Genomic DNA, 23,347 nt, shown 5'->3' on the forward strand with positions numbered 1-23,347 from the left:
ACTGAGCACAATCAAGCCTCTCTAGGAAACAAGTCCAAACCAAGAGGCTGGGTTCAGTCTTCAGAACATATTTTGTTAGTGACCCTTCCACAGGTAGCACAGTACTAACAAAACACAAAAGTAGAAAGGGTTTAAATAAGGGCAAATTCTACTGTGTGCAAAGTTCCTCTTAGTCATCTTGGATTCAGCTGTGTCAAAGGTCATCTGGTAGCCTGCCAACCACCAATTTGTTTTATTGTTCAGATTTTTTGGGGGGGGGGGGGGGGGGGTTACTGTGAAAAAATACAAGCATTTGGCAAAATTTTACAATAATAAAAAGGTTATGAGAATACTAAGAGTATAAGAATAATAATTTCCAATAAATAAAATCCTTTATTGTCTAGAAATATCTAGAAAGACAGTTTCACTAACCCTGGCTAACAGCACCAAAAACAACAGCTGTTACTTAACAACTCACCTCAAAATTGCTGTCATTGGTCACAAGTGAGCTTCACAGATTCAAAATCTCCTTTGACAAAGTTTTAAAGCCTCTTCTAGAGTAAATCAAGGTGGATGATTCTCACATGGCACTGACAGCTGAGGTAAACAGTGAACTGACCGCTTACGCAATAGGAAAAATCTTTGTGGTTAATCCAGTCCAGAATATGAATGCATTCACTACAGATCAAAGGTTGCCAGTTTTTGAAGTAACTCTGGGATAGAAACAGATTATTCCCTGTTTTTTGCTAAGTGATATTACAAAATGTTTTTATGCAAACAGTAGTAGAAACACGTCAGCAAGCCGACTGTGGAAGTTATGGGGTACAGTCTAAACTTAACTAAAATTTTGTTTTTGATCTCTCTTGACTGGCTCAAACATGTTTGTCCTATAGGAGCGACTGTAGCTAGGATTATGCACTCAACTGAGAGGCATAAGAAAACCATCCAGTCGACTGCAATCTACCCTAACCTTCCTTCTGTGTGAGTATTTGATTAAAGTAAATTGCACGTGTTTTGTTATTGCATAATTTAAATAAGCTGACTTTGTATAATATCCTCTAATTGGCATCAAATTAGAGGTGAGAAGAAAGGTTGATTTCAGGACTTTATTGTAAAGGTAGACACACACCAACACACAAACAGCTCCCTGATTAGTGTCACAGTCCTCAAAGGGGAAGTAAGGTGGATAATTCACTCAGTCACTCAAGCCACAGTGAGGGAAATAAAAATGTATTTAGCATAGCCTTGCAACTTAGAAGCATCTAGCAGAGGTCCTAAACTCTTCAGTCAGAACATTTAAACATCAGTCAAACTGCTCTTTAGTTGTTTTCTCTAAGAAAACAACTAAAGCACAGCCAGGAGGCTGGCTTCAGTCTTCATAGCATAATTTGTTGGAGTAACCCTTCCACAGGCAGTACTACCAAAATATAAATAAAATGTGCAAATAAAACAAAGGAGGAAGAGCTTAATTAAGGGAAAAATCCTACTGTGCAAAATAACACCTCAGGTTTACATTCTATGTGATCACACTTTAGCAAAGGAACAAGTTTTTGTTTTGAAAACCACTCTTTGTCTTCGTCAAACTCAAAAAAAAGCTCATGTTCAACAGCGAGTGGAAGGTTTTTCTATAATTATCATTATGGTAAATTGAAAGGAGTAATAGCTGATTAATAAATACATGTGACTGACTACTTATTGTAACCACAATCAAAGGAAGTAGGTGGAAAGGTTTCCATCTCATCAGTGCTTGTGTCCTGGGGGTTCTACTTTGTTTTGGCTTAGTCGTTAGAATATACGTTGCTGACCACACAGGAAGGCAGAAGGTCAGGTTCTGCCGATAATCCTTCCTCTTCTTATGAAGTAGCAGACATTATCCTTATGCCTCCAATTCTAGGCCTAGACCTAGTTTGTGGCCACCAGCATTGATATTCTTCCCATCAACAAGTGCAGAGAGGGTGAGTTTCATGCCTGAAATATTAAGTGAACTTAATGAAACGAGTTCCTTAAGATATAGAAGTGTTTTTATTGGACATTATTAATGAGGTTGTTCTTACCGGGCCGGAGAGTCTGGGTGTACCCAACTCCTACCAAGCTGGCATTATTCACCTTAGCCTGCAGGGAAAAAACCCCACATGAAATCATTTAAGCACTGAAAGTTACTGTTAGTCTTTTATTCTGGACTACAAACTAGACTTTATAATATCTTTAAAATGTAAGAAAATGTGAGAATATCTTACTGATATGGAGGCACTGGAGTCTAACTGGTATTTAGCAGCGATTCCAAAGGAAGTGCTGTTGTTGCCCGCTGTCCAGGCAAGATTCACAGCGGTCTCCAGGTCATCATTGACCTTCTGATAAATAGAGCCACCAAACTCTGAACCATCATTTCTGAGGGAAATGGGGGGAAACAAATACACATTACACCTTGACTCACGGATCAATAAATTATATTAGAAATCATTAAAATATTGTCTTCAAAAAACATACACATTGGTGTGGAGCTGGAAGTCCCCAGTTTTGTAACCGACAGCAAAGTTGCTCTTGGTCATCTTGGATTTAGCCGTGTCAAAGGTCATCTGGTAACCTGCCAACCATCCCTCATATCCGGCCACTGCTGCTCCATGAATAGTAGGACCAGCAAAGTCTAAATCTACGTCAACACCGGCATTAAGGTACTCCCTTTTATAAGCCGTTTTAACCTTGCCACTCTTCTTGCTGTGAAATTAAAATGAACATTTTACATAAGACTACTGAGTTAGTAACAGGCTGCCAATCACGAATTTCCAATCAGTAAATAACCTACCCAGTATTAGGTGAAAACGTTGTCTCAAATGTAAGTTTCAGGCCTTTGGTGATCTAAAAAACAAAAATTAATTTACTTTCCAATTTCATATTTGGAATGGTCAATACTATAGCCAAGATATAAATTACCTGATCTTCAACACAAATTTCTGTCCCGAGAGTGTTTTCCGTGGTCCACTTCTCCGTGAACGTCAGCCCATATTCAGCCCATTTGTACTTGGTTTCAAGGGTTCCAGTGACCTTGCTGGTATCGACATTGGATGAGCCTGATGTTTTAAATTCCTGAAACAAATAAATGAGGGAAAACGATACTGGTTAGAAAAGTCTGTTATCTGTCATACATACAAATGTTAATAAGTCTGATGTGTATTTTAGTGTATGGTACCACTTGTGCATTGTGCAAATTACTCTTGTATAGTACTTTAACCTTTTTTTTTTAAATGTACCTTAGTTTTCTTATTTTTCTGATTTTACTGTTTTCTAAATATAAACCAGTTCACTTTTTCTGACCCTTGTGCTGCTGTCAGAAGTTCACTTCTATCTATTTCAGACTGTCTTTATATATTTTCTAGATTTTACACCAAACATAATAACAGGAGTCAAAACAATTATCCGTTTAATTTATATCTCAGAATTTAAATAAACAGTTAAAACAAAGTTGACTGATTTTTCTTTCACTGTGACAATAAATAACAATTTATAATTAACTGTGATCTTCATTTCACAATTACAAACAAGCACAATCTGATTAAAGTAATAACTCACAAAACAGTTGTACTTCACGATTCTCCTGAAAACACTGAGTATTAACGCACAACACAGCTTTTGTTTTCTTTTTTAAATTGTGTGTTTGGAGTTACAGTCTTGTTGGTACATAGATTTTTATTTTTTTTATTTTTTTTGGGGGGGGGGGGGGGGGGGGGCGCAGTTGTGCATCGTTTTCCAGTTACACTTCTATAACAATATAACAATCCTTCTACAGGTCCTGCGAAAGCTGGTGTGTTTTGCAGCAACTAATTCTTCCAGAGAAGAGCAGATTTCCTTTTGTCATCCTCCTTAATGGGAGCACCTGACTCCAAGAAGGTTTTAGAGAAGTCACTAATACAAAGCTTTATATACTTTTTCAAACCTGCACTGCATGCTTAGTGTGTTCACTAAATACATATTTGTGTGCTTAGTTTAGTTAGATTGAATTTATCGTTAAGTTTGACTTGGATCAGTAATTGCAGTAATCGTGGATTAACAAGCTTTTTTCCCTCTTCTTGGATTAGCCAAAGAAAACAAATAAACCGATGGCCACAAGTTTTCTTGCAATTTTATCCATAATGTAGCGCTGGGGGAGCAAACCAGATGTCGTGAGGTTATGCCTGATGTGACGTTTTCAAAGGTGCAACAAAATCAACCTTTTTTTAAATGTCTTTAAATGATTAGACTGTAAAGACCACAATGAAGCATCTTAAGTGAAAATCTGTTATATACAGAGATGGGCAGTAACGCGTTACTTGCAACGTGTTACTGTAATCCGATTACTTTTTTCAAGTAACGAGTAAAGTAAGGGATTACTATTGCAAAAATGGTAATTAGATTACTGTTACTTTCCTGTAGGAATGCTGCGTTACTAAAACCGTGATTTTTTTGCGAGAATGTCTCATGACAGTGACGTAAGCGAGGGCGACGTCCGTGACAACATCTGTGTGCAGATCAACAATGGATAATATATCGAGTACGGGAGAGAGTATGAGCGTGCAGCGTTTAAAGCGTGGAAGTACTGACCTTATTTTGAGTTTGATTCCATAAAAAGTGACAAAAACATTAGCGTCGGTTATGCGTGGGAAGAAAACTTCTTTTTACAGCGGAAAAAAACCCCTAAACTTCCAAGCAAGCACCGAGTAGCTACGACGTAATGGGAAACTCACAGAGAAACTCGCAGATTCTTCAACTGACCGCTGCGGCACACCTGCACCAGGGTAAACCTCCGCCTACCCCACTCCTGCTTTACAGGTGAAAATAGAGCAACAGGACCGCTAGTCTTTGATTTTATTTATTTTCTGCTGTGTTTCACTTGCATCTATTTGAAAGACTGAGTGTAAACACAAAGAAAATATTTTATTTTATGTGCTGGAATGTGCAGAAAATAGGTTTAAATGTAAAACAAATTTCTTCCAGTCAGAGAATGTTGCATATAATTTAATTTTTGCTTGATCCATAAAGTTAAAAGATTAAAACTAACAAAACAAGTTTTAAAAAGAGACTTTTCCATTTGATTACATTTTGTATGATGGATTATGCAGGAAAAAGTAGAATTGGGCTGAAAGATCTATCGCTTTATCACCTACTCAGGTTGTAAATCGTGTTTTTAAAAAGTAACTAAGTAAGTAATTAATTACTTTTGACAATAAGTAATCAGTAAAGTAATGGGATTACTTTTTTGGGTAAGTAATCAGTAATTAGTTACTGATTACTTTTTTCAAGTAACTTGACCAACACTGGTTATATAACCATATGAAACAAAAAAAAAAATCTCAAAAATAAACTCACAACTAACTTATTTTTAAAGGACAAACAACACAAGACATAACTTCCTATGAAACATTGACAATTTGTAACACTACTTTACAAAGTTCCATTACTAAACAATATACTCAGTAACACAAACTGTTAGGACCACACAGCACCAGGAAACCGGGCGAGGCAAAGAAAACACATTAACAGGTGTTTTTACATGGAGACAGAATTATTTTACCACCAAACTTGTTAAGACTAACTCCAAACGGAGTTCAAAGCTACATTTTATGGCTTTGCTGTGGAAACATCAACACAAACAAGCCAGATGCTGACTTTATATGGTAACACAAATTGGCATTACAGTTTACTTCATTTCCCTCTTGTTAGCAGAACAGTGGAGCATTTATTTTATTTATGATTTATCTATTTTTATGAGGCTATTAAAATCTCGTACTCCCCAGGCAGAAGAATGAGCCACTGCCAAAATACAGAAAGGCCCATCTATGCAAATAATAATAAAAAATACAATGTTATGGAGCAAGAGTATGAAACATGCAAGAGTATGCAAGAAAAAAAGTGCCTTGATACAAATGTTTGGTCATGCTGCTCAGCACTAACATGGAATCACATATTTGATAAAATGAAAGAAATGTTTGTTTGTCATTTAGGATCTGCAGGCCCTTTACCCTCTAACCTATGTGTTGATATTTCATATCTATGATAACAATATTAGTATACATTAGCTACATTTCAACATTGGATGTTATATTTACAGTTAAACTCACCACTCCACTTGAAGACTTAGTCTTCACATCAAGCTTGACGAGCCCAAAGCCTGCAAAGACAATGACAGTGAGATACTACTTCCTGTGCTTGGAAAAGGCATTTCCAGCCGCAGACCTGACCTCTTCAGGTCAGCAAATACACACTTATAAAGGTGCCTTTTATCTTTCTTCCAGTTACCATATCCCTTATTGAAGATGTCCTTTGCTGATTTGCCCAGGTCTGCATATGCTGGAGGGACTGCCATTCTGCCTATACACACAAGAGAAAAGTGAATGTAAATGGTGACACAGGAGTATAAAAAGCAGCTTGCTTTTAAACGTTAGTTAATAAAAGAATTAAAACCAAGCATATGTATAGACATGGGCAAAATGTGCGTCTGTAAAGTGTGATAGCTGTGGCTGTCAAATGGAGAGGAAAGTTACAAATTTTACAACTGGAAATATTTTTAAATTCTTGTTCTACTGTCAACTGCTTTAAACTCAATGATGGTGAAACATTATACAGTGAATGCATTAAGCAACCAAAAAAAACTAAGAGAGAAGTAGTAAAATCCCAGCTATTATAACCTTGACTACAATTAATGTTTCTGTCAAGTATTTGTAATTCAGATTTTATTTTAATATTTATTTGTTTAACTGCTGTCACTAGCTATATATAAAGACACGAGTTCAGGTGTCTTTCACCTTATTCTCAAGGTTAGACCGACGTTTTCAAGTAATCAGAGCATGGAGGTTATTGGTTAAGAAGGAAAAACGCTATAACAGATTGCATACAAAAGAGGTTTAAATAGTATGGAAAAAACTAAGTGAGCATCTGGGTCATGGATACAATAAGTGAACTGAGCTTTACTTTGAAGACGTTATCAAAATTAAAGAGTGTTAGTTGAATATACATTTATTTTCCATGCAAATACTTGCAACCACAGCACTGAGTGTAGTAAGGGCATAAAATTACATACAGTCTATGGGTAGGGGGCGTTTTCTAGCTAGCAAATAGAATGTCTGACAGCAGTACCCCTGCACTACAACAAATAAAACACGGATAACGTGTGTAAATACTCAGCCTATTACTTACCGAGAGTTTCTTCTCTTTATTATATACCCACTAACTTGACAGATAAGAAAAGCTGCGGAATGAGCGAGTACAGCCGGTGTAGGACGATATGGAGGAGACACCGCAGCAAACAACCTGCTGACCTCGGCTCAGCAGGACCCGAAAATATAGCTGTGCGTTTTGTGCCCGACTGAAATAGGAATCGTGTAGTAATTGTTTAAATCATATGGATATTAATTTATACATAAATTATATTTTACAACAGGAAACTGAATTTTGAAAAAGCGACTTTCACGTTAATAATGCGAGAGGTCTTCCAGGCAAATGGAAGACCTCTAAATCACTATGGCAACCTATATACGACTGAAAGTTGCGGGCTTATGCATACAGAGCTGTACAGAAATCAGCTATAGTGCTACATTGGTGCCGCTCACCAAATCTAACGTATCATTCACAGGTTTTACATAATCAGGAGGAAAAGCCTTTGATGACAGGATACACTCGTGGATCACTTTATTAGGTACACTTTACCTGCTCGTTAAGACAATCTTGTAGCAGGCCCTAGCATGACAGAAGAGAGTCTTTAACGGGGCATTCGCTTATTTTCTTCATCAGGAGACGTACGGTAGTTCTGAGGAACTTCTGAACATTTTTGGACATCGTTTGAACGCAGTGAAAGCTACAAAATAAAATATATAGTCCTTTTGTTGTGTCACAACATGGCACAGTCTGTGACTTCAAGCACCAAAGGAGTGCAAATAAAGTGAGAAAAATCCGAAAATAAGTGCTCAAGAGTTATACATTAAGTCATTAATGAATATAAAGTAAAGTATTTAAATACACTTGTATCTAAGTGCTGCACAATGTCATCTCATCGCAAACCTCGATCCGCTTGCAAAGCGTGCAAACACCTGCGAGCGTTAAACATTCGTCTCTTTTTCATGCTAGCTTGAGAAACACGTGTCTGAGCTAAAATTAGCACATAGATGCTAGCAGCATAAGTATAGAAAGAGAAAGATGCGAACATTATAATGTACCTTACACTACAAACATACAGAGAACACTGAAGTTTAATCTTTGTAACTTACACAAAATTGTTTTGTTGAGAGCGCCAGATTTCTCCATACTGTTTAAGGGTTACAAACCTCTCACCGAGTCTGCTATTCATGCTACTGCGAAAACTACAGTGCCAGTAATTTAAGAAAAAGAAAATTTTTTGTACTTATCTAATTCGCACATTAATTGCAAGCAAACAGAGTATTCAGAAATTCCTAAGAAAGTCTACTGGGATTTTCCCAAATAACCATATACAGTTTAAAGAGACTGATCGGAAAAAGAAAAGCTGTCCAGTGACTGACAGTTCTCTGGGTGAAAATGCTTTGTTGATGACAAAGTGCAGGAGAAAGGCCATACCGATTTAAGCTTCCCGAAGGGACTCAAATAACCACTTGTTACAACCCAAGAATGAAGAAAAACATCTCTAAGCCCACAGGTACTGAGGCTTGAAGCAGATGGGCCACAGCAGCAAAAGACCACACTCCCTTGTACAACCCATTATGCTAATCTGAGGACTGGTGAGCAGCGACTGGTAGTACAGCTTTGCCAGTATAACTTTGAAGCGTGTTGCAAAGCCGGACAGGACAACACTAATGGGGATGGCTCCAAGATTCCATACCAGGAAGAACCTATAAGGGGAGGACACAGATGAGGACATTTTTTCCATGTGCTGAACTTCACATATCAGCACTTGATGAAAGGCGACTTTACCAGCTATTTGATCACCTTAGGCTTTATCAGCGTGTGGTATACACACAAAGACTCCATGATGGGGAAGAGATTCAGCAGCTCATTGTCCTAGAACCCTTGCAACATAAGGTATGCAAGAGCCAACATGAAGATGGGGGCATTTCAGTGCAAAGAGCACCCTCAGTCTGTTGAGGAGGACTGGCTCGGCAGTGCAAGCGGTGCACACTGGTTAAAGGTATCCAGTACCTAGTGACATTCAGCAATATTACAACACCACTTGAGGTCCTTGCAGTGGACTATGTGGTGATGGTGAGCCGGATGAACAGGTAGAGACTGCTGAGGCCTCTGAAGCAAGTGATGAGGCTCAAAGCAGCTCTGTGAATAGCCCAGTATCTTTCCCATTGACTTCCACAGAGACATAAAGATATGGTTTCTCCCTTCTTTTTGTTGGACTTTTAACCTGATATTTAATTGGACATTTCAGCTGCTGTGGTTATAACTCTAATGGACTAGGACACATTAAGAAAAAGACTGCGTGTGGGACCATATTCAAGGACTTTTGTTACTCACTACTGATTACAGACTTTAGGAGCATGTTTTTATCAGCATTGTGGGTCTTGTTATATTCGTGACACAGTATTAATCATTCCAGGGCGAGTGAATAAATACCATCTGAAGGCTGTTGGGGTTTAAAGGGGGTTATTTGGTTTTATCCCTGTTCAGTAAGCGCTCAGCATATGCTTTGTTTTTTGCGGGTCTGGGCCCTTCTCGGAGTTTCTTGAATGTTTTTTGTAATTTGCCACTTTGTCATTTGGAGCCCATGGTGGCTCACGGGCCACTGAGTTTTATCCTTACAAATTAAAATGTTGACTGTAACATGACTGTATTGAAAACGATGTTGAACCCAAGTTGCCCTGGAGTAAGGGCACCCTGCCAATCAAGCTTGGTGTAGGAAATTAGAGGAAAATTGTGTTAGGCTAGATTCCCGTCTGTGGGCGCAGTATACTTCAGGTTGCCACCATGTCAACACAAGTCGCTCTTTAATACCTAAAGCAGTGGCCTGTAACAATAAAATACACATTTAACTCAGCCTGTCAATTTTCCAAATGATTGCTCTTAAGCTCTGGCAACAGCGCGCATTCCCCAGGTGGTCGTACAGCAAGTGGGGCAAAATAAATAGATAAATAAAAAAGGAAAGGAAACTCCTGTTTCAGCTCTTTATTGATGGAAATGACTGTTGGGACAAGAAGTTTAATGGCTCTACAGTAGCACATAAACACATCCTACTTCTTCAGTGAAGGGATGTGTTAAGACTGTTAACTCCACTCAGAGTCATGTTTCTAACATGCTGCAATGACGATGATCTTTTACGATTCTCTCAATGAAATGTACAGGACAAGCTGGAATATGTAAATTAAATAACACGTGTTTCCAACGAATACAGAGTTTGAAGCAACTGTAAACATAATTCTCTATGTGCACATTGCTGCAACCTTGTACACAGAATATAAAAATACCTATTGACATTTATAAAATGGAATAAATTAATCTAAACAAATACAAATTTCAGCATCTGTTTACTACATATTAACATCAAAGAATTAATATCAAGAAAAGGTTGTTGCACTTGGTCTAAGTCTAGTAGTTTACACTGAATGTGGACTTCTTAAAAAACCTATACATATATTCAACAGTAAACATGAGCAGTTTGGAATAATTCTTCACAGAGAAATGTATCACAGTAACACTCCAGGTAATTGGCAAATGGAACTATGTTTAAGACAGCTGGATAAAACTTTATTCTAACTTTTTTGGCTGATAATGTCATTTCCTTAAATGCATATTTTCTAGGAAATAGCAGGCGATGTCATGAGTAAAGACACAAGATTCGGTGTATGTCGTTTATCTGAAAAGGAGCCATGAATTTCTGTTTCAGTCTTTAGTAATGCTGTCAAAATGTCAGCGTGTTATAAAGGAATGCAGAAAATTGAACAAACATGATGACAAATTATGTTTTTCTATATAACATAATATGAATCTATACATATTGCTTTAACAGTGGTCCATACAGATACATACATACATCGTTTTTTAAAACTCAAATGTGGGATATGAGGAAAAACTCAAGAATCCAGATCCAGATATCTTAATTGCACAGTTTCCTGTAAAGGTTTAGATGCATTTTTAAATGAGAATTTATTTCATAATTTTCTTGCTATCCAAACAGTCTGTAACAGATGTCATTGTATTGTAAAATCAAACTGGGATGGGGCCTTTTAGAAACTCTGCAGGTTTTTTTGTTTAAAAAAAGACAATAAAAGCAGGTTAGGAGCTAAATCCTAAAATGTAAAAGGATATGGCTCTGTGTATTCCATCAGGCTTTGTGCGGCTCATATTAGGCGTCTTTTTCGCACACCGCCTCAGTTGGCAACTTGACAAAGCAGACGAAAGAACACTGTCTGTGTCTAACAGTACTGCTGCAGGCTGCTTATTATCCGATCAGCCTCTTTAGCACAGCAGGTCTAGAAAAAGGCCAGCAGTACTCGTTGGGGACCGGCCCGTTGACATTGCACTCAAAGAAGGAGAACATGGGGAACCAGATGCGAGCTCTCCGGCTCTGCTGGTAGGCCCGAGTGTTAGCTAGGGTGTGGTAGTACAGGAAGAGTCTGGTAGTGATGTAGAAGGCTATGAACACGTCAATGGAGTAGTGTTCATGCGCAGCCAGGATGAAGAAGATGCCGAAGAGGTTGAGCACCCAGGACAAAGTGTGGATAAAATTCCAACTTCTTGGAGTGTCTGTGTAAATCAAAGACGGAAGAGCGTTACTGAGCACTTTATGTGATTCCATTCTAAAATGTGGCACATTGTTAAGTCTGTTAAAGTTATTTTCATTCACATATTTAATGTAAAAATATTTTTTCTGCTTGTGGCTCATCTCAGGCACAAAGCTCTCAGCCACTCCTACCTGCTATTCAAGCTTTTTGTTTAAATCAGAAAGAAAGAAGGGTGGCTCTACAGGAGGAGGAGCTGAAATGGCTTGCTACAGACACTGGAACTGAGGATGAATCATACAAAGTTTCTCTAGCAGAATCAAAGACTAAAAATATTTCAATGGAAACAACTATAATAGGTTTATTATTAATTTTCAAGAAATACTTGCAGTACCAGTAGCGGACACTGGGTGGCAACATAGGGACACCTTCTCCAAATATGGCTAATCTATGTCTGCTTTATCATTTACTACCACTATAGGGTTTATTGTACTGTGTACATAATAATAGTGCTCTTTAGACTTGGATTGAAATTAATAAAGCAACAATAATTTTTTTTAAATCAAGTTTTAATTATATAGGACCAATTCACCCGCCCTATGCATTCCTTGAACATATATGCACATTTAAGGTCATATCATGGTAAACCTGACTCCCAAGTTTCCACACAGTGTTACTGTTGGCCAAGGTACTGCCACCCAGAGCAAGCATCTAATATGACAGCATGTTTAACAGGATTTATAGAAGGTAAGGGCCAAGTTCAATAACCTCAGTTTTATCTGAATTTAGAAGCAAGAAATTTGAGGTCACCCAGGTCTTTATGTCTGTAAGACATTCCTTAAGTTTAACTAAGTGGTGTGTCATATCTGGCTTTGTGGATAAATAAAGCTGGGCATCAACTGCACAGAAACAAAAATGTATGTTATGCTTCGAATGATACTGCCTAAGGGAAGCATGTATAATGTAAATAGAATTGGCCCCAGCACAAAGCCCTGTGGAACTCCATAATTTACCTTATTGCGTGAAGAAGATTCCCCATTTTACATGAACAAATTGGTGTCTATTAGGTAGATATGAGTCCAACCACTGCAATGCAGCATTTTTAATTCCTCTAGCATGGTGTAATCGCTGTAATAAAATATTGCTGTCGGTAGTATCAAAAACTGCACTGACATTTAGCAGGATAAGCACAGAAATAAGTTCACTGTCAGAAGCCATAAGATGATCATTTGTGACCTTCATTTATGCCTTATTGTGTACTGTGATGAGTTCTGACACCTGACTGAAACTCTTCAAATAAATTAGATCAGTTAGCTGTTGGCTAATGGACTAATATGGTTTGGAATCCATTAACCTGGAAACATACAAATTCTCTCACATGTGTTAGTTAATGTCTAAAATGTTTATTTACTTACAAAATGAGGGGTTTTAGGGATTAGTTTTGAAATCATTGATCATTTTCCAATTATAATTCCAACTTATTCCAAGGCCTTTTCAACTCATCTTAGCACAAGTGTGTTTTCCTCCTCACAGAAAACAGAAACAGAAGCTACTCACATTCTGTGACAAAGAAGTTGAGCATGGTAAGGACCACAGTGTGGCCACTGAACATGTAGTCGCCACATGTGTGAACCCCTGTCAGTGTCATCCCAAAACCGCTCCAGATGGCCACAGCTCGCTGTAGTTTGGCCCACATGTCGCCGTACATCTAGAAGGAAACAGGCAATACTCTAATCTTGCAAAGAGATCTGATACATGAGAAAAAGAGAAAAAAGATGCGTTACCTTTCCTGAACACTGCAGGTGCTGTCCTGGAACAGACAGGGAAGTGACAAACATGGTGATACAGCGCAGCATGAACACCGTCCCCATGAGGCTGCACATCCGCCGCAAGAGAATGGACCTAGAAGTAGTGAAATGTGAGTTTCCTGTGCTACTGACAGGCTCCTGGGATCGTTCAGAGCACCTACTGACCTGTGTTTATGGAGCAGCAGAACCAGCATCCAGATGTTACAGAGGATCACTCCACATGCCTCGGCCATGGCGAATGCCCAGGGTATTCTAGGCACACTGCGGAAAAGGACAACATCAGTGCTGAAATAACAGATTGAAAGTGAGCATTTATAGCTGATGTTGCTTAACATCTTACAACAAACATGACAGAAAAATTAGTTTGGTGTTTTGGTATATTAGTTTTAATAAATCATTTCAATGCATATAGATGTTATCTCCCAAGATATCTCTTTTGGAGATAATTAACTAGCCTGAATAATTTGCCTCAGTGTCTTGCCAAACACACACTGGAAATTCCTTGAAATAATCTCTCCTGGTAAGTTTTCATTTCATGAAAAGCCCAAAGCTGGTCATAAACAAAAGTAGGTCACCTTATAAACAATCCTCGAAGGTCTTTTTGAACCTCAGCGAGCACATCAGGAGTATATGAGGACAATAATAGAAACACGCCATAAGGAATTAGGGCAGTTATAATGTCAGCGATTTGGTGTGATACTCAAACATCATCGTTTGTAATATTTCAGAGGTGATTAACGTTTTGGGTGTAAGAAAATTTAAGAAAGCTCTTGTGAGCGATCACACCCACCTGTCTAGAAAAATATCTGGGAGCGGAGGGTATGTGCGCATGTCAGGGACCCTCTCGTGCACAATGACCATGACGAAGGATGTAAACCCAAACACGAACACCACATAGACAGAGCTAAGCACTGTCTTCCAGTACTCGGGATCGAGGCGCCGCATCTGCTGCTTGTACTTTCCATTAGTGTACTGGTGATACTCCTCTCCCACTGGTGCTGTGTCAGTGCTGTCGCAGTCTCTCCCCGGGTCTCCGTTACACAACCAGTCCAAACTGCCTCCGGAACCGGTGGGAGAGTGGCCATCATAGGGAAGACCCAGCTCCTCCAATAAATCAATGTTCTGTTTCTGAAGTTTCCGAATGGAGACCATTAGCCGCTTGATGTCCCCCAGCACCTTGAGCTCCAGTGGCGGCGAGCGGAGGTCGTACTCACTGAGGGCAAGCAGACTGGTGCCATCCAGCCGGTGCTTGTTGCACAGCAGGTCCACATAGTCGCAGAAGCCCTCTTCCTTCAACCACTTGGCAACGTGCTTAGGTGTCCAACGACGGACACTCAGCTGGGTCATTTCCTCCTGACACCAAAGGCTAAAAAGAAGAACAGCCACATTTAAGTTCAGCAGTATCAGTTCCTTATTGGCTTCCAAAACACCATGCAAAATAATATTCAGGATTAGTTTAAGGCACAGTTTATTTGCTCTGAATCAGCAGTAGTAACTTTAAAGACACTATGCAAGACTGCTGCGCAGACAGAAAATACATCCATTTTGTGACAAAATTATAGGTGATAAACAAATTTAAGACAAATCCTGAGTTACACAGGAAATCTGGGTAATCACAACTTATGCAGTTATATGACGCAAGTACTGGCAAGGATTTCCTATGGCACAATGGAAACCACACCCTACAATGTAAGTGAAGGAGCAGCTACATGTTATCCCAGGCCAAACAGTCAATTAAATCCTAAGGTATTATTGTCCTAGTCACATTAAAAGACATTATGACTATTTCTAACTTCATTATTAACCGAAATAAACGCTGCCTCAACAGTCTGCTCCTTGGACTGACAAGAAAGCAACACATTTCTGTGTTTTTTGATAAAAAATAATTTAAATAAACAGTCCAGCAACTACAGTCGACCTGCAATAACCCATATATTTAACCCATTTAAATATATCACTGGCTAGCATTTAAATCGGGCTTAGAAGCTCTTTGTATACTCCGAAGTTAACTTATCTCAGTATTTTGTCAGGCAACTATCTGGCCTATTAGTATGTAAAGACAAATACGCCAGAGATAAACGTGAAAGCATCCACATGCACCCCTGCCCACGGGGCTAACTCAGCTTAATACTAAAGACTGCTAGCTCACTGGTGCTAGCTCAATCAATGCGTGTGCTTTGCGGTCACTCACCAGCTCTGAGATGTAACAGAAGATGACACAGAATATATCTCTCCGGCTAACTAACGAAGTGACATCTCACAAGAATCAGAAGAAATCTTATTAGCATTTGCTTTAGTGACACGAGTTTGCTGGACATCATTACGCCCAGGCTTTGCGCTAGCTAGGAGTCCTGTTGACAACACAAGGCGGTAATGTCCAGAATAGCGGCGCACGCTAAAAGAAAACGCGGAACAACAGTGAAACAGTGACACTCTATGGTGAACAGGTGGTACTACACCGTTCTTACGTGTGAAATCGTATGACCAAAAACATTAAATAGAGTTGTAGTTATTTGCTAGGAGACATTAAACCAAAATTAGTTGGGGTGTATTTATATATTTGAGCCAGTTTCTATACATGTGGCCCTCTGTGGATTAGATAATATCCAAAATAGATTCAAACATGTGTCCTCAATTCTCGTTTTTTAATTAATTAAAATGCATGCTGTACAATCATTCCACCGTGAAAAAAGAACACTTTAAAGAAATCATTCAAAACCCCAAAGGACAATGACAATAATGAGCATGATGAGTGTAAACTTCTGACCACAACTATATGTATTTTTGCAACTGATAAAATTAGAAATTATGAGTTGACATAAAATGTACTTTAAAAAAAACATTTAGAGATGTACAGCTGGCCTACATTCAGAGTAAGGTAGGTCACTGTTTTAATTTTAGAACAGCAACACCTGTCCTTGTCTGTGGCTGCCAGCGTGGTCTCAGTGAAGGTTTAACAGTTTGAAAATAAATGTTGAGAGAATAAATCATACATAGGGATATGCATGTGGTCAACAATGAACAATCTGCAGGAAAACAGTGCAGCTTCTCCTGCCTCTCCTTCTGTGAAAGACCTTGAGAAGATTTTGTATGGAGGTAAAAGGTTTGGTAATCATGTTGATGAAGTTTGGCCTAACCTGTTCATTGGAGATATGTAAGTCTTTAAAATTGTTCTTGATGGCTTATACAACATAATCAGCCTAGATCAATTACCAGTTAGAAAGACTGATTGCTTTTTTCTTTGTAGGTCAGTGGCTAATGATCGCTACAGTCTGTGGAAGCTGGGAATCACCCATGTTGTGAATGCAGCTCATGGGAAGACGCACTGTCAGGGGAGTCACTACTTCTATGGATCCACCGTGGATTATTATGGAGTGCCTGCAGATGACTCACCGTCTTTTGACCTCTCTCGATATTTCTTTCCCTCTGCTGAGTATATTCATAACGCACTTGACACGACAAGTGGTAAATACCCATCATGTTTAATGTCAGCCTCCGCCGACCTCTCACTCGTCTCATCCCTTATCGACCACATGCTTTATGCTCACCGTGATATTTTTCTTCTCCTTCCTCTCCAGGTCGAGTTCTCGTCCACTGTGCTGTTGGCGTGAGCAGGTCTGCCTCCATCGTCCTGGCCTACCTAATGATCCACCACAATTACACGCTCCTAGATGCAATCAATAAGGTCAAAGAGCGCAGGTGGATCTTCCCAAACAGAGGATTCCTTAAACAGCTTCATGCTTTGGATATGAAACTGCAAAAGACTTCATGACCGCTTCAAAAAATAAAGATCTTCAAATGCAGATAACCTCAAAACAGCTTTTTCTCCAGACAAATGAGAGACTTGATGACTGTGTCAGTTGAAGGAAATGCTGTGCTTTGACTTTAATCAGTTTGTTTCAGGAATGGAATCTAATCAAATGTATTTCCCCCACAACTCTGGCGCTGTGTTTGATGTGAATTATGCGGCATCTCTATATAATATCGACCCGCGTCTTAATAGGAGATCAATGTAATGAACTCTCCTCTGGGCAGAATCAATTTAAGGGACTGAATATGAGATATTGTTTTTATTTAACCTTAGTGTTGTGTTGAAGAAGCTTTTATCCAATGTGCTGCAGGTGAAATTAATCTGCAGTGTGTTTTCATTTTAAACCTATTCATTTTTTTTTTTTTGGGGGGGGGGGGGGGGGGGGTGGTTTCTTGGTAAGTACAAAAACTTACATAAAACTTTTATTTTGAAACAACATAACCAGTACACCATGGAAGCCTTTTTTTTATCAGTATATTAGCAGTTCTCTTGCAGATGTCCTAAATTTTATTTTGTTACCACAATTGTGATTTGGGGTAAAATGTCTCCAAAAATTATTGGATGAATTGAACCGAAATTTGTCCAGACACTGTGATCCCCTCAGGAACTTTTTATTGTTGACTCTCATGAACTAATGTCATCAGGTCAAATCCACAGTTCTTCTCAAGTGGTGCTTCATGACTAAGTACCTGTAAACAACAGATTAACATTATCATCTGTTATCTACAGATGAGACATTCGTGACTGTAGCAATGCTTACATATTGGACCAAGGTGATGAACTTGATCATCATGAGGCTCTTTGATCCTGTCTATACTCTATCTTTGAATGTGTTCTTCATTTAAAGTTGTTGCTTCTGTCTTCAAATCTCCAGCTGATTGTTTTAATCAGTTCCACTAATAATAATACTAATAAATTAAATCATAATCATTATTTGTTGGCACAAATGGAATACTATAAAAGTAAAACATTATATAAGATGGTCATGGTGATTTTTTAATAATATAAAAGTCACTCCTGAATCAAATGGTAAGCCGTCCAAGTGTTTAATTTATATAATATATGTATAGATATATATGTTTCCCGGCAAATTTAGGTTACTCATGTTGGTTTGCTAGCAACATTTTTTAACAGCATTAGCTAACTTCTTCGCTAATGATGTTAAAATGCTAACTGAATGCTCAGTCTGGGCGATACAAGACCTATCTAGACCTGACAATCATCTATAGAAACAACAACAGGTTTTATTTTAGAAAGTGAAACCTTTCAGCTAATAAGGGTAACTTTGCTTTCGGTTACTCATGTTGGTTTGCTAGTAACAATTTTTAACAGCATTAGCTAACTTCTTCGCTAATGATGTTAAAATGCTATACAAGACCTATCTAGACCTGACAATCATCTATAGAAACAACAACAGGTTTTATTTTAGAAAGTGAAACCTTTCAGCTAATAAGGGTAACTTTGCTTTCGGTTACTCATGTTGGTTTGCTAGTAACAGTTTTTAACAGCATTAGCAACTTCTTGGCTTATGCTAACTGAATGTGCAGACAATGTTGATCCTTAACCAACACTGTTATGATAATGTAGAAACAACACCAACATGAGGATTCAGCTAATAAGGATAGCTTCACTTTTATTGCCACTAGAAGGTCAAAGAGCCACTGCACAGACATTATGTTGGTCTGTTGCCACACTCCTGACTTGCTAAGCTAGCTAAGGAATGATAAATAAACAAAAACACTGTTAAGATTAGCAAGTCAAAGTGATGCAAAATGTCAAAGGACAAGACAAAAAAGGAACACTAAATCCTTTGCTAATGGCACATTTTCCTACATGGCATCCCTGTCAAGGGCATATGTGGACACATGATGAAAGGACCCTGGTTAAATGCATCCTGGAAAACCTCACAAGAGATTTTAGCAGATGAATTTCCATTGTTATCACATTAAAAAAACACACACACACATCTTAAAACCAAGTGTTAGCAGGATCAAGGTTTTATTTTCTGGCATTTCCAGCAAGTGGTGGCGGTTTCATTATCTTATTAACGAGACAAAACACAGCAGCCTTCCCGTGTCTCTTCAGCATGTATCACATTCCTTGCAGCTGATAATGGGGAAATCTGTTCAGAATTTTGCACACCTAACTTTTTTGCACATTAGAAGAAAGAAAAAAATAAATAAAGATTCAACCTTGCCTCCGAGTCTCAGGTATAATGGGCTCCCTCCATCCCCGCTGGTGATGGCTGTGTGCATCAAAACCTAGCAGGCTGGGGAACTTTTTCAGATAACACAGGTCTTTGGAATGTGACAATGTGCTTTGGGTTTCCTCCGACGAAAGTGACTATGCAGCCTGACAGTCTTTTGATTTCAATGGTCTCTTAGCAAGAAGAATCCTCTTCACAGATATCCCGAATCACCAACGGCTCAGAAACATCTCCCTCTACATTACCGCTGTTCTCGAGAACAAAAGCTAATTTTTAGTGTCTGGTAAATTGTCTGGAGCTCATTCTTAAGTGTCTCTTGTAGAGAATAACTATTCTTAAAATGGTTGTAAAAGAGCTTCTCAACCAGAAAGCTCAAAGGGGAACAAATGCACAATCGCACCATGCTTGTCAAACTACTCTTTCTCTAGCATTTATGGATCACATTCTTAAAGTTTCACATACATATTCAGCTGGATTCCCACCCACATTTTCACACCACTCTAGAGTCTTCAACAAGGAGAAGCAGCACTTTGAATTATCAATCAATAACCGTCTCCAGGTTAAAAATGACCCGGAGACATTTATTGACTGATTCTGCATCCAACATTGGTACTGGTATTCAACAACACGCCACTGCACCCACATTTTACATACACATTCATGACTCCGAATGAAGAAAAGTCATTACATTTCATGGTGCGAGGGAGAAGTTAATTAGTTTTTTAAAGCTAAAATGGGTGAAATTGACCTGCAACATAATAGAGGAGTTAAAATAGACATTTGCACAGTATGAGAGGCTGTTTAATGTCATGAACAGCCCACAGCAAAGCTCTTTTCTCTCTCTTTTTTTTTTAAATTTCCACTTTGCTTTCACATGATATTTGTGTCAGAGCGTAAACTAGCTGCATGAAGCTGTTACCCTCTTTCTCTTCTATAACTGCCAAATTACACTGGACTTTCTGTCACACAGCATAATCACTTCACTTAAACATTTTGCCCATAATTACATTTAGTTATTGCTCGTTTATGGCATGATTCATCTGTTTGAGGCTTATTAAATCTCAGTCCCGCCGTGGTGTGAAAAGTACAAGCCCCGGCTGCAGTGTTTGTTGTTCTGCCCTCTGCACGAGTAAGACTACACGCTAGGTTATGTACTAAATTGGGTAACTGTCCAGTGATAGCAGATAAACACCTGCTCGTACACATCATCTTGAGCCGGAGAAAGACGGGGAACCGCTTTAAAACAACAAACATTTGGACCAGTGATCGATCCAAGACAAGGGATTTGGATTTTAAAATGTCAGCGCTGAGAAGCAAGAGAAAAGAATATCTAAGTGTGAAGGATTTGCAGAAGCTTTTGGACTCTTGCAAGCTGCACCTCAATCAAATTGACGAAGTGTGGCCGAACATATACATAGGAAATGTGTAAGTATGTACTTTTATTTCAGATGATTCGGTTGCCTTGCAAAGGCTGTTTTCTTTGACATAACTGCTTCCACGTATTGTTTCATTCTGGCATAAAAATCATTGTGCTGTGATGCGTAGAGTTCCCATAAGTCTTGAACCTCTTTCTGTCTCTTTGTCTTGCTAGGGCAGTAGCCCAAAACAAGGCTGCCTTGCTGAAATTAGGTATAACTCATGTATTAAACGCTGCTCACTCCAAGCGAGGCAGCATAGGGAACCAAAGCTTTTATGGCAACGACTTTGTGTATTGTGGCATTCCAGCAGATGACTCGACACACTTTGATCTGGATGTTTACTTTCAGCCTGCAGCCGATTTCATTCACAAAGCTCTGAAGTCACCTGATGGTAAGACTCCTTGAGGCTTTTAATATAGTATTACAAGTGCTACAGTTTTCCTTTCTCAAATCCCTGTATATCACATCTTTTATTTAACTCTGCAAATCCTTATTACAGTAAAGCCACTCATTCCACTCAAATTCTCCCACCACGCTGTCCTTTCAATGTCACCTGTCAGCACAATGTAAGACAGCTTTAAGTGTATTTTCAGCCAGCTGTAATAATAAGAGTCTTACCTTGCAGAATTTAGGTATATAATGCGACCATGGCTCTTTTCAAAGAAGCTATCAAGCAGCGGACAGGTTGGGATTAAGGAGACAGTTGGGCCCAGTCTGCAAAGGGACCTTAAATGAACAAAGAGTGAATTGTAGGCACTATTTTTAGCTCGCAGCAGGGAAAAAGAAAGACCACAGCGTGAGACGGGCAGTCATGTATGATATTAATAAGTCTGAGGCTTCTCGCTAATCCTTTCTTCACATCCCTCCCTTCATCTTGCCTGTTCTTCAGGGAAAGTTCTGGTGCACTGCATCATGGGAATGAGCCGGTCATCGACCTTGGTTTTGGCATACCTCATGATCTACCATCATCTCCCACTCAAACAGGCTCTGCAGAAGCTGATCCAGAAAAGAGCCATCTACCCCAACAGAAATTTCCTGGCTTTGCTGTTGGATCTGGATCTTCAACTGACAAAGAAAAAGAAAACATGTCGGATCCTGTAGTGAAAAGAGGCATTTACATCTTCAGCCACAAAGCCACGAGGTGGTTTCTGGGAATAACGATGCCAGCCAGTCTGTCGGTGCAACAGTCCAGACTGAAACGTTTAGACACATCATCGTGAAATTTGGTTCGACTGAGTGAATTTCTGTCGACTCAACTCTGTACACTCATTAGTCTTTACTTTTATTATGATGAGGTTCACCATTCTAAACAAGCTCAGATATATAGATAGATAGATAGATAGATAGATAGATAGATAGATAGATAGATAGATAGATAGATAGATAGATAGATAGATAGATAGATAGATAGATAGATAGATAGATAGATAGATAGATAGATAGATAGCAAAGTTTCATATTAAAGGAGATTTTCAAATGTTAACATAGGCCTATACAGGCTCATAAAGATTACATGCTACATGATTACAAGCTAAAGAGTAGCAAATAAACATGCTAATGTTAGCATACCGACATCGTATTGTATATGCCCGCGGTCCCCAACCCGTGAGTTGTTTGGTACCGGGCCGTGAGAGTTGAGGCTCAGGTGTGAAATTTATGGTTCTCAGGGTTTTTATCAGTTTTTATCGTTAACTCAGTTTCCCTGGATCTTTTCCCGTGTGTTATGAATAAATATTCTTTTTTTGGTATCGGTACTGGTTTTATTTTGTTGTATTTATCCGCGACACCTTAAAGGCCGGTCCGTGAAAATATTGTCGGACATAAACCGGTCTTAGGCATAAAAAAAGGTTGGGGACCGCTGGTATATGGTAGATCCTAATAGCGTGCTAGCTGTTGTCAATAAGCGTGAAACTTTAGGTCTGATAGTAATATGATAATACTTGAATACTACAGCATGTTAGCGTTGAACTACCTCACATTTTTTATATTCTGGATCAAACAATCATTCTCCAGGCTTTCTGAAGAGAGAGGGCATTGGCTGCTTTTTCATTCATTTTCAGTCACTGAACCTGACCATTTTCAGAAGAAAGTATTTTTTTTGGGGGGGGGGGGGGGGGGGGGGGTTAGGCACTGTGTTACTAGCAGCCTGTTGCAAAACTAAACAGCCAGTTCCCATTTCTTTAGTTGATTCTGGCACATTTTGACAGATATAAAAGTTTTGCACCAACAAGGTGTCTCCCAGGGGACTGTTAGCCAAAAACTTGACAAATCTGAGCACTGTGTGCAGTGTGTGCTTAAAAATGTGATTAAGTGAGGTGAAAAAAGTGGCAGGCACGTATCTACATGAGATGAACAGTATCTGAAAGCCATGTCTCAGGTCTTAGTTGAAGGGTGGCTGTCAAGAAACTATTCTTAAGAGATGAAAACAAGCAGAAAAGACTTGGTTATGCCAAATTACACAA

At 38.9% G+C, this 23,347-nt stretch overlaps 3 protein-coding genes across 3 annotated transcripts; 2 read left to right on the forward strand and 1 right to left on the reverse strand.

Moving 5' to 3' along the window:
* Positions 1–1,071: 1,071 nt before the first annotated feature.
* Positions 1,072–15,837, reverse strand: LOC309713153 (sphingomyelin synthase-related protein 1-like). The gene is made up of 16 exons (XM_082544553.1): positions 15,642–15,837; positions 14,241–14,816; positions 13,616–13,711; positions 13,427–13,544; positions 13,200–13,350; positions 11,370–11,667; positions 8,616–8,810; positions 8,214–8,251; positions 6,250–6,321; positions 6,072–6,121; positions 2,911–3,063; positions 2,783–2,835; positions 2,467–2,694; positions 2,217–2,367; positions 2,034–2,091; positions 1,072–1,947 (listed from the first exon to the last, which is right to left on the reverse strand). The coding sequence occupies exons 2-16, from the start codon at positions 14,795–14,797 to the stop codon at positions 1,856–1,858; spliced, it is 2,310 nt and encodes a 769-aa protein (XP_082400679.1). The 5' UTR covers positions 14,798–14,816; positions 15,642–15,837; the 3' UTR covers positions 1,072–1,855.
* Positions 15,838–16,455: 618 nt separating this feature from the next.
* Positions 16,456–17,450, forward strand: LOC309713527 (dual specificity protein phosphatase 13A-like; the record flags this gene model as incomplete). Its single annotated transcript, XM_082545221.1, has 3 exons — positions 16,456–16,604; positions 16,698–16,915; positions 17,029–17,450. 3 exons carry the CDS (start codon positions 16,456–16,458, stop codon positions 17,220–17,222), a joined length of 561 nt encoding a protein of 186 aa, XP_082401347.1. The 3' UTR covers positions 17,223–17,450.
* Positions 17,451–20,619: 3,169 nt separating this feature from the next.
* Positions 20,620–22,953, forward strand: LOC309713338 (dual specificity protein phosphatase 13A-like). Its single transcript, XM_082544894.1, has 3 exons — positions 20,620–20,892; positions 21,059–21,276; positions 21,775–22,953. The coding sequence occupies exons 1-3, from the start codon at positions 20,765–20,767 to the stop codon at positions 21,984–21,986; spliced, it is 558 nt and encodes a 185-aa protein (XP_082401020.1). The 5' UTR covers positions 20,620–20,764; the 3' UTR covers positions 21,987–22,953.
* Positions 22,954–23,347: the final 394 nt, after the last annotated feature.

This window comes from Aulonocara stuartgranti, assembly GCF_965226115.1.
Source record: "Aulonocara stuartgranti genome assembly, chromosome: 8".
NCBI classification, from domain to species: domain Eukaryota; kingdom Metazoa; phylum Chordata; class Actinopteri; order Cichliformes; family Cichlidae; genus Aulonocara; species Aulonocara stuartgranti.